Genomic DNA, 17,389 nt, shown 5'->3' with positions numbered 1-17,389 from the left:
TTCTTATAAATCTTAAACATGTTAAATGCTTCATGTTTATGTTTCATTAAATACACATATGTATATCTAGAAAAGTCATCGATAAAGGTAATAAAATACCTATTTCCACCTCTAGTTAGCATGCCGTTTAATTCACATATATCCGTATGAATTAGTTCCAAAATACTAGAGGTTCTTTTTACACTTTGATATAGTTTTTTGATCATCTTAGATTCTACACAAGTTTTGCATCTATATTCATTATTTTCATTATATGAAATTAAGTCACACTTTTTCATTCGTTTCATGGTACTTTTACCAATATGTCCTAACCTAGCATGCCATAATGAAAATAAATCTACAACATAAGCAAGATCAACTTTATTTATTTTATTGTCAACAGTACAAAGTTTGACCATTCCTTCACAAGAATAGCCTTTTCCAATAAAATTTCCTTTAAGGGATAATACAAGTTTACCAAATTCATACACACTTTTGATACCCGGTTTTCCTAAGAGATTTCCACTAACTAAGTTCCGATTCATATCCGGAACATGTAATACATTAGTGAGGGTAACGTTTTTCCCGGAAGTGAAGATTAAATCTACATTTCCTTTACCAATGACTTTGGATCGAACTTCGTTGCCCATTTGAATCTCTTGGTCTCCATCCATTTTATGATAGGTCTTGAATAAAGATTTATCATATGATACATGCACCGTAGCACAAGTGTCATACCACCACCCGGGAACCTTTCCCTTAATTGCATTTATCTCGCTCACGGTGGCCACAATCTTTTCTTCTTGAATGGAGTTGATTTTACCTTTGAAATTTTTTCTTTTCCGGTGTCTACAGTCTTTTGCATAGTGACCAGACTTTCCACACACAAAACAACCTCCTTTGTTCTTCTTCTTGAACTTGTTAAAGTTTCTTGAAGGCTTCTTTTTGTTGATTTTTTCAGGTGGTTCAGATTTCTCTATGGCATTCGCTTTAGAAGTTCCTTCCGAAGAGTTTTCACTTCTATCGCGTAACCTGGATTCTTCTTCAATCCTTAGGTGCCTTTGCAATTGTTCCAAAGAGTAATCTTCGGAACTATGCATAATTTTCTTCCGGTATCCTTTCCAAGTTCCCGGGAGTTTTGCTATTATAGCCCCCACTTGAAAGGTCTCCGGGATTTCAATCTTTACCGCCTTTAATTTGTTGACAAGGACTTGCAACTCATGTATTTTGGGAAGTAGGGGAATATTTTCCAAAAACTTAAAATCAAAATATTTTGAAATTATAAATTTCTTTGTACCTTCTTCCTCTGCTTTGTATTTGCTTTCTAAAGCCTTCCATATCTCCTTTGCCGAAGAAGTGTTGGTGTACAAGTCATATAAACGATCTGAAGGAGCATTGAGTATGTGACCCCGACATATGAGTTCATCTTCTTGTCGTTTTTGCCTTTCTGCTCTAACTGCTTCGGTTTCTTCATTGGTGGGTTCCGGTAATGGCGTCAATTCTGGGTCTAAGATATAGAAGATCTTCAATGCGGTGAGAAGAAACTTCAGTTTGTCTTGCCACCTTGTGAAATTTGTGCCATCGAACCGATCCAATCGAATCAAATCTTGATTCATCAATTTGATGGTCACTATTGTAGTTTCGTTTTCCATCACGACAGAAATTCGTTTGAGATTGTTGTAAATAATGTTACTCCACCAAAGATATTATGAGAACGAATTTTGCCCCCACTATTTTGGTGTTTAAAGGGTGATCCGGCAAAAGGTTTGAAGGATTAATCAAGTCTTATAGAGATTCAAAAACTAAACACTTGTTTGAATATCTAAAACTTAATAATACAAAGAAAAGGATGAATATGAGAGGGTAGTTTTTTTTGATTTGATCTCAAGAAGTATCAATATAATAGGTGTTTTTTTCAACATTTTTCAATGACCCAAGATCACCTATTTATAGCCAAGTAGTATAGCTTTACGAAGTGGTGCACCTTATGGATGAAAAGCCATCAAAAAACCAACAAAAAATGACCCAACGGTCGTTTTTTATGTACCATGCGACCGCATGGTACAACCCTACCGAGACCAATTGGTCTCGGTAGGGTTCCATGCGACCGCATGGCCTAAATTTTTTTTTTTTTTTAATTGTTGGTTTTGAACAATCATACCACTTCATAACAGATGTTGGGTCTAGTTTATGTGACGACCAAGAGGTTACACCATACATGGATTATTGTGATTTGTGGAGCAATTTGGGTTCAATCTTAGGAGCGATGCAAGATCAAATATCATATGCTTTCTTTTATTCCTCCTCAAATCAAGAGAGCTAAAATGAGGAACTTAGTTAATTTTTTTAATTTTATAATTAGAGTTCTTTGATGTCATCAATAAGAGTTGTAATACCAAAGAATACGAGACGATTGTATCTTTCTTTTATAGTAAATAATTTGTCCATGGTATGGGGACCATGGATATTTACCTTACGAGTTTACAACATTATGTCGTCTACGTTATGTTTGAATTTATTATTATTGTAACATTCTATACTGTGTTAGTTATTTAGTAATTCAATAGACAACTAGAACCATCAATTTAAATACACATCTAAATAATTAATGTTGTAAATTGTAAGTTTATTAGTGGATGACAATTGTATCCCTGCAACTCTATAAATTATTACCATTGTATCTCTAATTTTTTCCTATAATTATATGACTTTGATTCTTAATAAAATACATACAAGTCTATTGATTTTTATCATCTTCTCTCTTTTTAAAATACGTTATCAGTGTGAATAGCTTAATTTTTTATGATTCAAAGTCCCCCCTCCTAACCCCCCACCCCAAAAAAAAGGGCCAATACCACTATTCTCACGTAATCCTTCCAAGACTTATTTCTTTGAAAATCTTACTATCTACGGCCAACCACTACCAATTGAATCGGAGAGGCCAACCACCACCTAATCTTTCCAAAACTTATTTCTGCCTAGGTCACATAAGCTGCAAATTAACCCACGTATTTCAATATCAATGCTCCAATTAATTGCACCCCATGTACTTGTAGGCCTCATTTTTAGGGTTTAATGCGATAGCCAAATTGATACTCATGTAGTAGGTTATTGGTTCCATTAATTTTGATGCGTGTAGCAATAGAATAAGCAATTATAATTATATTGTATTTAGTTTTTTGTTCCTTATTTATTGTTTGATCAATTATCTTGTTCATGTTTTTAATATGAATATAGTTTTTAAATTTAGTATTCGTATATTTATTTATTATAAAATATTGCTACTCTTTAAGTAACACAATATTATAATTAATATTTTTAAAAAATATATTACTTGTTCCTAAAAAGCATAAATTATAATTTTCAATATTTTCGAAAAATATTGATATATTGCTCTTGAAGAAACGATAGTAAAATACAACGTGCTTCGAAAAATATATCATTTTGAATTCGTGTTTATCCTTGAACGAAGAACGTATAACCAATGTCATGAGGACATCGATTAGTTTGATTATTTGAATGATATATAATTATACAAGTTTTAATCATATTCTTCGAAATTAAATCATGAAATTATATCTTACATTGAACCAGAAGTTCAATTTGATTTTATTGTTTTGCATGACCAGTTGGATCATTGCTGAATTAATAATGATATGAAATTAAAAATTCAAATGAATATTCAATGAAGAACTAGGAGATTCTTCAATTCAATCATATATGATATTTGTTCTCTTTCATGATTTTTTTTATTTATTAACTATCATTAGCTAAAATAGAGATAGAATTCCTTATAATTCTAAAAATTAATTAGGGTGCCCATTATCCTTCACGTTGATTATCTAATTATTATTTTATCTAATAAATTTAATACATATACTAGATGATCACATGGTGTTCGCAACCTAAAATTTGCGAAATTACTGCTCATATTTTAAATTATGAGTATAAATTTCAAATTATATAATCGGGATTGTATCTTGTTAATGCCAGTGAACACAAATCTCTACATTTTAATAAATGTTAGTTGGGATGGCGATAAATGGTTTAACACTATTGTTTGTCAAATGTTTTCAATGAATTTAATTGAGAACATAGTATTTCACATTTATTTTTATTTAGGGATTTTTATTACGCATTATGCCAAAATCATAATTCTCCCTATTATAATTAGTTTGTGGCCAGAGTCTAATTTATCCATCTAATTATTTTTATAGTGTAGTATATGTAAAATTGAACTATTACTATGCACTGAGATGAAAAATACAGAATGCTGAGAATAAATGCATAGTTTGAACCCTTATTCCAAATGGACAATATTTAATAACGCTAAAAAAATAATTGTCAATTTGATTGAACAATACTCTCAGTATTAGATGGAAGAATTAAGAAGTTAAAAATAATGTATAAATGCATCATCATCTAAATCCTCGCAAAATATCATTCGAACCAAAAGTTCGAAAAATAATTTATTTAGATACATTTACTAATTAAAGAAATAAACAATATCTCACGTACCAGTTTAAATGCTCCAACATGAATTGATGTTCTATAAGTATAATTTGTTAGCACTATATTTGATATATCAATAACACGCCTGAAGCGTGAATTTTCAAATGGAGCAATCATAAAAAAAGTCATATTAAGGAGATATATACTCTTGATGATTATTTAAATATAACAAATTATAAACCCTTAGAAGAGATTCATGTATATGAAATAATGAAATTTGAGATATCTCAAGAAAATTATGTCATTATAGAAAAAAAATTGTCGATTACAATTTTGCATATGATTGCATCATATAGTAGAGAATCAAAATAAATGCATCAAAGTATATCGATTGAAGTAATGATTAACCAAATAAAATGGACACATGTGGTATAATTATCTTAGTGAATATTTGTTGAAGGAATGCTATAAAAACAATTATATTTGTCCATATATTTTCATAAAGAAAAAATTTTGATTTTGCAATTGTGATAGTTTATATTAATGATTTAAATTTAATTGGAACTCCTAAAGAATTCAAGAAAACTATTGACTATTTGAAAATGAATTTAAGATGAAAGATTTGAGAAAAATCAAATTTTATCTTGGGTTGCAAAGTGAACATTTACCATAATGATTATTTATTCATCAATCCACATATACAGAAAAAAGTCTTAAAACATTTTTATGTGGATAGTGCATATCCATTGGTATCACCTATGGTTGTTCGATAACTTGATGTGAAAAAAGATCAATTTTGTCCACTTGAAGATGGAGAAAAAGTTCTTGGTCCTTAAATATCATATCTTAGTATAATTGGAGTATTAACTTATCTTGCAAATTACACTTGACCCAACATAGTTTTCCCGTAAATCTCCTTGCAAGATTTATCTCTATACTAACTCAAAGATATTGGAATGGTATTAAACATATTTTTTGGTTACTTAAAGGGCACTATTGATTTGAAATTATTTTATTCTCAAAAGTCGAGATTTACTTTAGTGGGATATACAGATGCCAGTTATCTCTCTGACACACATAATGTTAAATCACAAACAAGATTTGTGTTTATACGTGGAGGAACTGTTATATCATGGATATCTATGAAGCAATCATTAACAGCAACGTTCTCAAATTATTTTAAAATTATTGCAATCCATGAAGCAGGCTGAGAATGTGTATGATTAGGGAATATGACAAATTATATCCAAACCCTTTTCCAGATTCCTCATTTATCAAAGTCCAAGTAGCCAAGACCCAATAATCTGAAATGCCTAAATCAATTTCCAAATAGTGGAAGTGAAACTGTGGAAGCCAAATTGCCAAACCCTTTTCCAGATTCCTCACTTCTTCCTTCGCCCCTGCACACGAGACACGGCCTAGCTGAGCTCCAACCTCTAGTCCAGGCAAATTGCACCAAATACTCCATCAAAGAAGAGGCAGCATTTGCCAGAGCCCTAAGTCAAGTGCCAATTGACTGCCGTTTCGTTTGCCTTCTACTCTCGAGCTCGAGTTGGTGACTCTTTCTCCCTCTTTTTTTTTTCCCAGTTTTTGTTCTATTTTATTTTTGCTATTTTGGTTTTATTCTATTTTGTTTTGGCTAGCCTACTAGTTGTCTACTTGACTTAGAGTTGTTTCTTTTTTTTTTTTTTTTTTTTTTTTGCTATTTTGGTTTTGTTCTATTTTGTTTTGGCAAGCCTACTAGTTGTCTATTTGACTTAGAGTTGTTGATGTTGAGTGATGAGTATTGAGTAACTTAAGTTAATGTTAATTATGTTATGATTTATTCATTTGGGAATTAAAAATTTGCGATATGTGATTTATGAATTATGATAAGTAATTTACGTTTTATGAGTTATGATTATTGATTTGGAAATTTATGTTTACGAAATTATATTCGTGAATTGTAATTTATGATAAGTAATTTATGTTTTGATAAGAAATGATTATTGATTTGAGAATTTATGTTTACGAAATTATGTTTGCAAATTGTGATTTATGATAAGTAATTTATATTTTGTGAGTTATGATTATTAATATTATGTAACCAAATTTTAATAAACGATCGGACTATTACGATCGTTGACGGTCAATGGTCAATAGTGAACCCGCTCTATTTGGATTTCGATCTTGGATTCGCCCTTTGCTATATCAAAGGTGACGGGATGAAATATATTTCTTCAAAATTCTTTCATACATATAAACTTCAAAAGAATGACGATATCGATGTCAAATAGATTTACTCAAGTGACAATGTGACCGATTTTTTATTTACAACAGTATTGCCGACATCTATATTCAAGAATTGGTTCATAAAATTGGAATTGCATCGACTTAAAAATTTTCAGTGATGAACATTAAGGAAGTGGTTGTACTCATTTTCCTTCACTTAGGTTTTATTTTACCGAGTTTTCCCAGTAAGGTTTTAGTGAGACAATATTTATTTTTTATACTTCAAAATGATTGTACTATTTTTCTTTCCTTTGATTTTTTTTTCCCATTGAATTTTTATTAAACAATTTTTTAACGAGACCGATATTTTGTAGTGTATCATTTAAAGGAGTGTTATACATGATAAGTTTATTAGTGAATGACAGTTGCACTCTTGCAGTCCTATAAATTATTACCATTGTATCCCTAATTCTTCCTTAAAAATATAAAATTTTGGTTTTTAATAAAAAATCTATTGTCTGTTATCATCTCTTCTCTCTTTCTCTCTCTTTTTTTCCATAACAATTAATTAATTTTTGATTAATTAACGATAATTAACTAGTTATTAGACTTTTATAAATTTTCCTACCATACCTTTCCACACCAACATTTTCCGGTTGCATATGTTGCCAACACAAAGTTCTTGATTTCCTCCAACATTTCGAGGTCCTTTGGAGGGCATCGTTTTTTACTTCACGTTCCTCCTCTTCGTAAATAACATTTATCTTTGCACCACTATATTTTTTTCTAAAAAGAACTAAAGTTTCAAAATTTGAGTCGCTTCGTTTTCAATTATTCGTAAATATATTCCCTTTTCAATATTAAAGGGATTGTAAATTCTTTCTTCCCAATATTAAAGGTAATATGTAGTCTTCACTTGAATTAAGAATTTAAAATTGAATACAACTAAGTTTCATCAAATTAAGTCCGTATTTGACCCGCATTCTCTAATTTTTTTTTTTCCAAAACTCATTTTTAATCACTCATTCTTTCAATAAAACAATTTGATACGTAAATCTAAATTTTTTCTTAATTTTTAATTACACATTTAAAAAAAATCATTATCACAAAATTCATTTTTTATGAAATTGAGATTCAAACACACTCAAAACAACTTGAAAGGTACAAAAAATGCTAGGAATGAATAAATATCTAATTAAATATGTCCAACTTATAAGTAATGTTGAAGATATTAGAGGTGTTGACGAAAAAGTAGATAGTTTTGCATCGAGTAATGCTATTTGCAATCGCTCACTGCGGTAGTCGCCTTACGTGACATACACATGATAGGTGATTATTTGATGTATTAATGTGATAGTTTTTTTATTCATTAATGCATCAAATAATCACCTGTCATGTGTATGTCAAGTAGGGCAACTGTCGCAGTGAGCGACTGCAAATAGCATTATTCTTTTGCATCGGACCTGAAAGTTTGGGGACCTATATATTAGTAAAAGCTAAATTGTGACTTAAGTGCTGCATTTTAAAATTTTGAGGGACCGCTCTGTAATATACCCAAATCAATTTCAGCTTTCAATGCATTTTGCAGTTATACGCTGTCAGGTGCGGTTGCATCGCATAATTATTCTCATAACAGAAAAAAAAGAGTGAAAGAAATGGAGGGGGAGACGGAGCAGCAGCCAAGCGAGACAGAAAAACTCACTGACCCGTTGGTGGAGGGTATCGCTGTTGATGTAATATCGGTGGATGACGAAGGAGAAGAACGGGAGAGTACTGGTGGTGGAGGAATGGGAAGGGTTCGGGGGCCATGGTCGCCGGAGGAGGATGTGATTTTAAGCCGGCTGGTGAGTAAGTTCGGGGCCAGGAATTGGAGCATGATCGCAAGGGGAATGCCTGGTCGGTCTGGGAAGTCGTGCCGCCTCCGCTGGTGTAATCAGCTCGACCCTTGCGTCAAGCGCAAACCGTTTACCGGTAATTTTGATGTAATTGCAAATCTACGACTATTAGTATATTTAGATATACAAATGAATTTATGAAGACATGAATTTTTTGGTATCTTTTTTCTTTTGACATTTTTGGTGTCGTGTTGTCTTTGGGAGTTGAAAAGTGGTATGATTTTTTGGGTTGTTTCAGTGCTTTGGTGTGTTTTGCTTAATTTAGCATTTGTAATGCCTTAGTCTAGCTTCAGTTTCTAAATAAAATTGGTATTTTAAGGTTTATGCTGCTTTTATTTTCTCATGTTTAAGAATAGACTGGTTGAAACCCACAAATACAAGGTTTTCCATCCGTTGTTGAATGGTTCATCGGTTAGGCTTGCAATGAGATTTATTTAAAGTTTATGTTTTAGCATTCCTATATGTTGGTGGTGTTGTGTGGGAGTCTGATGATTACATTCTAGCCTTTTCTCCGGTTCATACTAATTTGACTTGAAGTACTGCGGTTTGTACAGTATTTGAGCACAAAATTTGATCAATAATAGCAGCTTGTGGAGCTTGCTTAGCCAAAAAAAAAAATAAAAAAAATGATTAGGATTCTCTTGCCGAGGTCTGAAGTTTCATTTAATTGTAAATTAAAGCAGCTCAACCTTTGCTTTCTGGGTATGTGAACTTGGCTTTTTCTGATCTGAAGTAAGATATGCTTGATCCAAACTTTAGGGAAGTTGAAAGATTGTGTATGTTCAAATTTGGAATCCCTATTGCAAGATCAAATCTTGCATGAGATAAATGGAGCAGAACTTAAATTCATAAATAGTTATGCTATTTTATAAGTTTTTCTGTCAAAGATTCTTGATTAATTCTTTAAAAAAATTTAGCATAATTGACAATAATATATTGGTTACATTTTGATTGAGGATCTATTGGAAATGATAGATGCATCTAAAAACATTCTTAGTTATTTAAGTAGCCTTGGCACAATTAAAAGATTTCCTTTCGTTTCGTTGCAGAAATAAGTATGTCTAGATTGATGTGTGACTAGATAAACAGATTAGAATTGGGAATATATTCCAGCCATTTTAGTTGTACCAGTAGATGATAAATATGGGAAAGGACAACTTAGGCAGATGATTTTACTTGATTTAGGCAGATTATACTTTTTGGTAGAAAGTAGGCTGCCGGCCTGCGGTTCTGTTTCTTGTTAGTAGCTGTAAAATTTTGGTTTGATCTTATGACAATGCTTTGACCAGTGAAACTCATGGAATTGGAATGTGGCTGAAATTTCCTTCTGACAGTATGTGGTGGGTTTCCATTTAGATTTCACAAGCGGTATTTTTGAGGAACTCTTTGAGTCGTTCTGCTTGGGATGAAGTTTTGATATGACATGAATGGAATATGTGTCTTCTATTATCTGATTTTGTGAAATTATAGTGTGAAAATTGTGAGATTTATGTACGCTTTAGGTTTCCTTAATTTGCTGGAAAATATTTTAGAAAGTGATAGAGGAATAATTTGTGTTCTCAAAACATTAGTTATGCAGAATGTTAGGTGAACATAAAACGGGAAGTTCCCCTGATGAAGACTAACCCCTTGGACAATGATTTGGGTTCTGTCGATACATATTTGAAAAGATTGAAAATTCAAACGTTCATTTGCTATTAATTTAGTGTATATGTAATTCAACTCTTGGACCTTCTTTTGGAAGCCTTATCAAGACAGGTTTAATAAATGCATAGGTTTTGTTGTCATTTTCTGGCACATTTTTGGCCATGATCATCTTTTCATGGTCATTCAATCTCTCGTACACTTTGAATGATAATTCCCTCTATATCATGGACTAGACCTATTTAAATTGGTCAATTTCAATTTGCCCTTCTGAGCTATTTTAAATGTTTCAATCTTCTGAATAAATCTGTTTCAACCTCATATTCTGCGAGGGATGTCTTTGTTTTTCTTCTCATGGATAATGTTTTGGGTACTTTTTGTAATTCTCTATGCTTATTTCTCTTGATAGTTTCGTTATGAATTAAATAATTAATACTGGGAGGCGTGGTTCCTGATTCCAAATCCTAATAAGATCCTGATTTGTACTTCACTTGGTCATTAGTTTTGATCCGAATTCAAAAATAGTGAGTCTTATCAATTTGTATATTTACCATTTTCTCTACCGGGGCAAGTTCACATAGCCTACAATCAACATCTCCAAAACATCTATGTGGTATTTGATATGTCAGCCAGCTCTTTAAGTGCCTTCTGTTAGTTCTTGTGGCACTATAAATAATCGAAGATGTTCTCGTGAGTATGATATCTTGTACATTTGGCATTTCTTAGCAAAAAAAGGCGTATGTACCCTAGTTGAGTAACAATAATTTGTTTGGGTTGTGCATGAGTAATTTTAAAGGGCTAGGTGAATTATGTGGTTTGCAATTGTTTCTTAGTTGTTTGGTCTGTGCAATCTACTTGAACCAAGAATAGTACATAATTAAATAATGTTCCAAATACTGAATAAGGATAAAAACTGTTTTCACTTTGGTTTTTTTATGTGAAAAGACAAAAGGGGGCCAATTTCTCCAAGAAAGTTTAGTACTAAAATCTTGCATGGTTGTGAATCTTGTCTAGATTCCCCGTAGTCGAAGCTAATTCTTTTGATGGTTCATTAAATCCATTTTACTATCCATTATGTGACTTGAATGAGAATGGTCACATCCAGATAAATTTTGTAGAAGGTGGATTGCGGTTAAACCCATACCAACAAATGGTGTACACAATGGATATCTGTTTTCTCTCTCGTTCGCATATGTTGTTAACTCATTTTAGATGAGAATGTTAAGTTTTTTTAAGAGACTGTTTATTATATTTGTTGATGAAATATTTGGAGCATTATTGTTTAGCCAAAACTTTTGGTTTTCTTGTGCTTGTTGATCCTTTCTTAGGGTCTATAGTAAATTTAAAGCACTCCCGAAAATGAACCAGGCTACTTATTTCATTGTGTCGCATGAACATTCATCATATAAAGAAGTTTTATGGGAACAATGATGGGAAGATGCCATTAGGGTTTAACAATTACAATATTAGACCGACTACGCTTTATAGATTTAATTGTTGAGCTCTTAAAGAGCAAGATGTCCATAAGATGAATATAATGGAAATTGGGATCCTAGGATGGGTGTCTGGTCATACTACAATAGATAAGGTGAAATGAGAATATATACCAACAAGTGGAAGTGGTGATGGCACATATCGATGATAAATTAAGGGAAGAATGATTTAAATGATTGTATTATAATTATGTCAACTCAAAAACACTCTCATTCTTAATAGTGAGGTAGAGCAAGTTAGAAGACAGGAAGGTACTCCGAAATGAACAATGTAGTTGAATTGATCTTCAATTTTGTGGAATCCGGGCTCAGTTTCAACTTACCAACATCCTACACACTCAATCAACTCTAATCCACAACTATGTTTTACCTCGGTTGCTCAACTCGATGTATCCACAAAGAAACAATAAGGTGGCTACAATATGTAACCAAGAAGAGAGGAAGATAGGTTTTGCTTTCCCAACACAAAGAGAGAAAACTCAAAATGGTTGGCTGCCTCTATTCTTACAATTGCACACACGGCTTCTTCCAACAAATGAGGCCATATATAGATTTAGGGTGTAATTTAAGAGGGCTGTAATAGTGGGCTCATGGACCAACAAATGGTAAAGGGGCCTGAACATAAAAAAGAGCCATCCAAGAAGTAAATAGGTCGTGAGCAACATTAACTTAATAATTAAGTTGCTTCCAAAGACCCCCAAGTTGTTTTTGGGTTGAGCCAATTGATTGATGTGTTGATAATAATTTCACTCATCGGCCGACGCCTATGAAACTTAATTCAAACCATTTAATATTATCGTCCGGGATTTATTGGGTATCAAAATCCAACAAACACAGATCTAGTTGCTCTAGATAACTACTTAGATCTAGCAATAAACGGATTTGAATGGCAAAAAATGACTCATGTAGTTGACCCTAAATATATTGAGAATAAGATTTAGTTTAATTTTCTTATAGAACATATAAAGATGATTGAAAATTGACCTTGGAATCATTAGCAGCCATTTGTACTGCATGACCATACAAATATTAGGACCTGACATTCCCAATATGTTTTATCTTCCTCTTACTCGATAGTCCAACTTTATGTTTTTTAACTCATGGATGGATGAGTGGATGCTCGACAAAAGGTTGAGCTTGCTTCATTATTCATTAGTTCAAGAGCTAAAACCGGAGAGATAAAAAATCATTTATTGATGTACTTGAAAGAGAACGATAGCAAGAAAGAGAATATAGAAGAAGAATTAAGAGAGAGACAGAGACAATCAGGGAGTAATCTCAATATCACTTTAGATCGTGGATCAAATTCCACATTAATAAGAAATATGTGTTCATGCTTAAAATTTCTAACCTTGAATTAATCATAGAGTAAGAACATAAATCAAAATCTAAAATAAGTGTATAGTTTTTGTAAATCTAACACGTATATTATTGATGGAGGTTCTCATTTAAAATTTTCTCCTCATGAAATATTCTAAATGATGATTATGATATGGTACTCCTGTGAAGTCTTACTGAGCTTATCTTCTGCAGATGAAGAAGATCGTATAATTTTAGCAGCCCATGCAGTTCATGGAAACAAGTGGGCGTCAATTGCAAAACTTCTTCCAGGTAGAACAGACAATGGAATTAAAAACCATTGGAATTCTACACTAAGGCGCAAGAGTGTGAACATTAGTGGGTTGAAACCTGCATCCTCAGAGGAAACCTTGTTAGGTGGCGATATGAAATCATTCAAGTCCTCAGAGGGATTGGATGTGACAATGGTGGCAAATCAACCTTGGCAGTCTGAAGATGAAGTTCAAGCTACTAGAAACTGCTGTGCTCCCAAACAATATCTATCCTCTGATTCAGTAACAATTGATCCCTCTGCTGGAAAAAATCTTCCTGTGGTTTATCCCTGTGCTGAAGAAAATTGTCCTGTGGTTTATACCTCTGCTGAAGAAAATAATCCCATGATTTCTTGTCCAGCGGTAAAAGTAGGTGCTTTCAATGTTTGCAATCCTAGCCACAACTCTGCATTTTCAAGGGCAATCCCGATGCAGGGACCTTTGATCCAAGCATCCAAACCAGATTTTGGAATCTGCAAATTTCTTAATGGTGCATGTGGCGAGTCCATAATCCCTATGCATTGTGGCCGCGGTTGTTGTGCAGCTTCCAGTGGAGTTTCTTCTATGAGCTCATTGTTGGGGCCAGAATTTTTGGAATATGAAGAAATCTCCCCCTTTCCAAGTCAGGAGTTAAGTGCCATAGCCATGGACTTGAACAACATTGCCTGGATTAGAAGTGGTCTGGAGAATGCTGGAAGGTTATCGGAAAGTGCAAGTCACCAAAGAGTACCTAAAGGTCCGTCCACGTCCATGAATAGTTTTGAACAGAACAATGAAAATGATCAATTCTGGTTTGAGGAACCAAACCCATTCACAACAGTGACGAAAGATATAGTTTCCCAACAGATGACAATGCCTACAATCGCTTTGCGAGCTGAGGTTGAAGGCTTGAGCTGAGTCCGATGCAAGTTTTTTCCTTTTGACTAAATTCTCTTCAACCTTTTGGTATATGTTGAGAGTTGAAATGTGGACATCAAAGTAGTGAGTTGCAAAAAGTTTGCCGGACTGGGATAGGCAGGTAAAACTTGATCTTGTAATGGGTGCTATCATTGATGCATGCGGAGGATGTCCAAAAATTTTTTTGGTTAATATTAACGAATTGCTTTCTATAATTTCTGTAGGTGTTGACCTTCTAATGTATCATTCTTTTGGTATTATGTTCATAATTGTGGTACCTAATCTGTCATTTATTGTAACAGTAATGTTTCTCAAGAATGATTTAATGGGTATTATCGGGAGAGAGTTGGTCAACATGTTGGTTCTTGATATTGAAATAAGGCAGACTTGTTGGTGTTCTTTGTTTCTTTTAAGTGTTTAAAAAAGCGTTCTAGGTACGAAGTGGGCGCAAAATGCCTCGCCTCGAACTTTTTCAAGACGACTAGGCGTGCTTTTTTTAAGCTTTTACGTTTTTTTAAAGTTTTTTTTTAACACTCTTTTTTTCCTTCAATTATTAAATAATTTTTAGATTAATTTAAAATTTTCGCCTTTTTACGCATATGGGTCTAGGTCGAAGTTTGGTCTAGCCACTTCGTCACGTTTTACGCTTTTTAGAATACTGATTTTTTCGAAGTTAACTTGGATCAAATGTGGACTACAGTGGAAAGACAAATATTTTGACTGCAAGTACTTGAGTTTATTGTTAGCTCGTGGCATGTCGGACATCATCATTGATATGAAAAAGAAAAGACACTTCTAGAGAGAACTTTATTGTGCAAAACAATTAATGGAAATGAGCTATTGTAATATTTTGAGAAAAAGAATGCAGGTAATTCAATAGTTAGTCAATTATTATGTTGAGAAGTGCGAGCAGAATGGATGAATTGTGGTTGGGATGAAAGGCCAATTAAGATCGATGTAAAAAATAATAATAACAACAACAATGTATGACTTAAATGTATTTATGTATTCAATGTGACCTCAAGTTGTGAACCGTTCATATGGTGAAAATTAAGGTTAATTCTTTAACTTTTGAAATATTTTTGAGCTCTTAAGCTTTAAAAGTGAGTTCTAAATGCACATAGGGAAACATTCAACATCATCGTGATTTCATAGAGTTGAAGTGCAAAAATGTCAAACCACTTAATGTATAAATACGTGAAAATTGTGAGCAATTCGACGTTTATAACGACGAATTCTATATGCAAGATCCAAACTCACATTTCTTATTCCGTTTTTAAAGATTGACAACTGAAAACCACGTTGTCCAAAAACTCTAATCCTCCACTTGATTATTTTATACACACGCCTACATCTGCATAACATGATGAAAGGACAAGACAATGCTATCATGCTTTAGTTGGTGAGATATTTTTGGTCAATTATTTCATGAGTATTGGTCTGAAAACCCATGAAAATCAACTACATTTGCCATCTTCCTGACACGTGTCTGCTACTTCTTGCATAATTCATATGAATTATTTAAATACTAAAATCATTTTTAAATTATGTATTTGACGAAATTCACAAACATCAACCATTTATTTATAATTTAAATCATTTATAAAAAAAACCTTTCCGGACATGATCTAAATCTACCATTTTTGACAAGCTGTCCTCGACACACATTTGTTATTTCTGATGAAATATTTTAGTTGGTATTTCAATTATAGCTATTTTCAATATAAGATAAGTTATGTACATTCTTATCTCCATATCTAAATGAAATGAGACTTTTACTACTTCACCTATTGAGAATGAAGATAACAACATTTTAGGCTCTGTTTGAGCTCTATTATTTTATCATTAAAATGAAAAATGTGACCCTTATTCATCACATCAGATCATCATATTTAACTTTTTTATCTCTAGTGTGAGGCCCATAATGATTATATTTTTCATTCTCATTTTTACAATAATGTGGCTCAAACAGGGGCTTAATGTATAAATGATAGGAACACCACATAAATCCAACATTTAAAAATCATATTTCCAAATTAACAAATTTCTAAAAAAATTTCAAAAATCAAGTGATAATTAAATATTTAATTATAATATAATATAATTAATCTATTTACTCCACCCCAACTCTAACCCACCCACCCATCCATCACATCAAATCCTTATTTTTCTCTCTCCACCCCACCTCTAACCACTGCACAGTTGACCCTACCCCCACCTCCGACGACTACTTCAGCAACCGCTTCGATGAATATTCCGACGACCTCTCGATAATAGCTCTGACGACTATTCCGATGACCGCTCACCATTCCGACGACTATCTTTTTCTTTTTTCTACTTTTTCGACAATGACCTGTGATCAGTTCCATTAAATCTGTAACATGTGCACATTGTGATCTGTGACTAGGTCTATTGAATCTGTGACTTAATCAAGTAGAATGAATATGATTATGATAAATTTCAAAATTAAGAAATAAAGTTTGAAATTTCAAAAATAAAAAATTATTAAAATTTTAGTTATGAAATAATTAATCAAAAAATATTTTTGTAATTAAATATATTAAATTCACAATTCTTTTTTTTTCTTTTTTTACAATAACCAGTGACCTGTGTACATTGTGACATAAAATATGATTTTTAACCTGTGATCTGTTACTTGTGACTCATAACATAAAATTTGACCCATAAATTTGATTCGTGACTTCTACAAAACAACATGTGACCGTTAATATTGATCCGTGACCTTTTTACTTTGATTTATGATTTATATGAAATGACTGTTACTTGTAAACCAAAATATGTTACTAGTGAACTGTGACCTTAATGGTGAATTGTGACCTGTAACATATGAACTGTAATCTTATGTGTTCATGACCAAATTTATCTTTGGTGTGACTGTCTATAACCATATTAGTCTAATTGGTGAATATATGTAACCAAATCACATACGATCACAATTAACTCAAATCTGGTTACAGGCAATTACAATGAAGATAGATTTGATCACTCACCACCAGTTCCAACATCGGTAACCAAACATACACCACTTCACCAGAACCACATGCACTGCTAGTTGTGGAACCATTGGTACCACACCACACTACACTACACCACCATCAATACAACCTAACAGCATCACCACCAACGCCAACACTATGACCAAGACTAAGACCACGACTACCAGATGCATCGCTCCAACCGCCACATC

General features: G+C 32.8%; 1 protein-coding gene across 1 annotated transcript; it reads left to right on the top strand.

The window, feature by feature from the left end:
• The first annotated feature begins 8,256 nt into the window (after window positions 1-8,256).
• On the top strand, window positions 8,257-14,552 carry LOC111376452 (transcription factor MYB25-like). Its single transcript, XM_022999410.1, has 2 exons — window positions 8,257-8,613; window positions 13,208-14,552. The coding sequence occupies exons 1-2, from the start codon at window positions 8,298-8,300 to the stop codon at window positions 14,179-14,181; spliced, it is 1,290 nt and encodes a 429-aa protein (XP_022855178.1). The 5' UTR covers window positions 8,257-8,297; the 3' UTR covers window positions 14,182-14,552.
• Window positions 14,553-17,389: the final 2,837 nt, after the last annotated feature.

The sequence above is a fragment of the Olea europaea genome, unplaced genomic scaffold (assembly GCF_002742605.1).
Source record: "Olea europaea var. sylvestris unplaced genomic scaffold, O_europaea_v1 scaffold1507, whole genome shotgun sequence".
NCBI lineage: Eukaryota > Viridiplantae > Streptophyta > Magnoliopsida > Lamiales > Oleaceae > Olea > Olea europaea.
The sequence above is the reverse complement of the archived record's forward strand: the minus strand, read 5'-3'. Positions and strand labels throughout refer to the sequence as shown.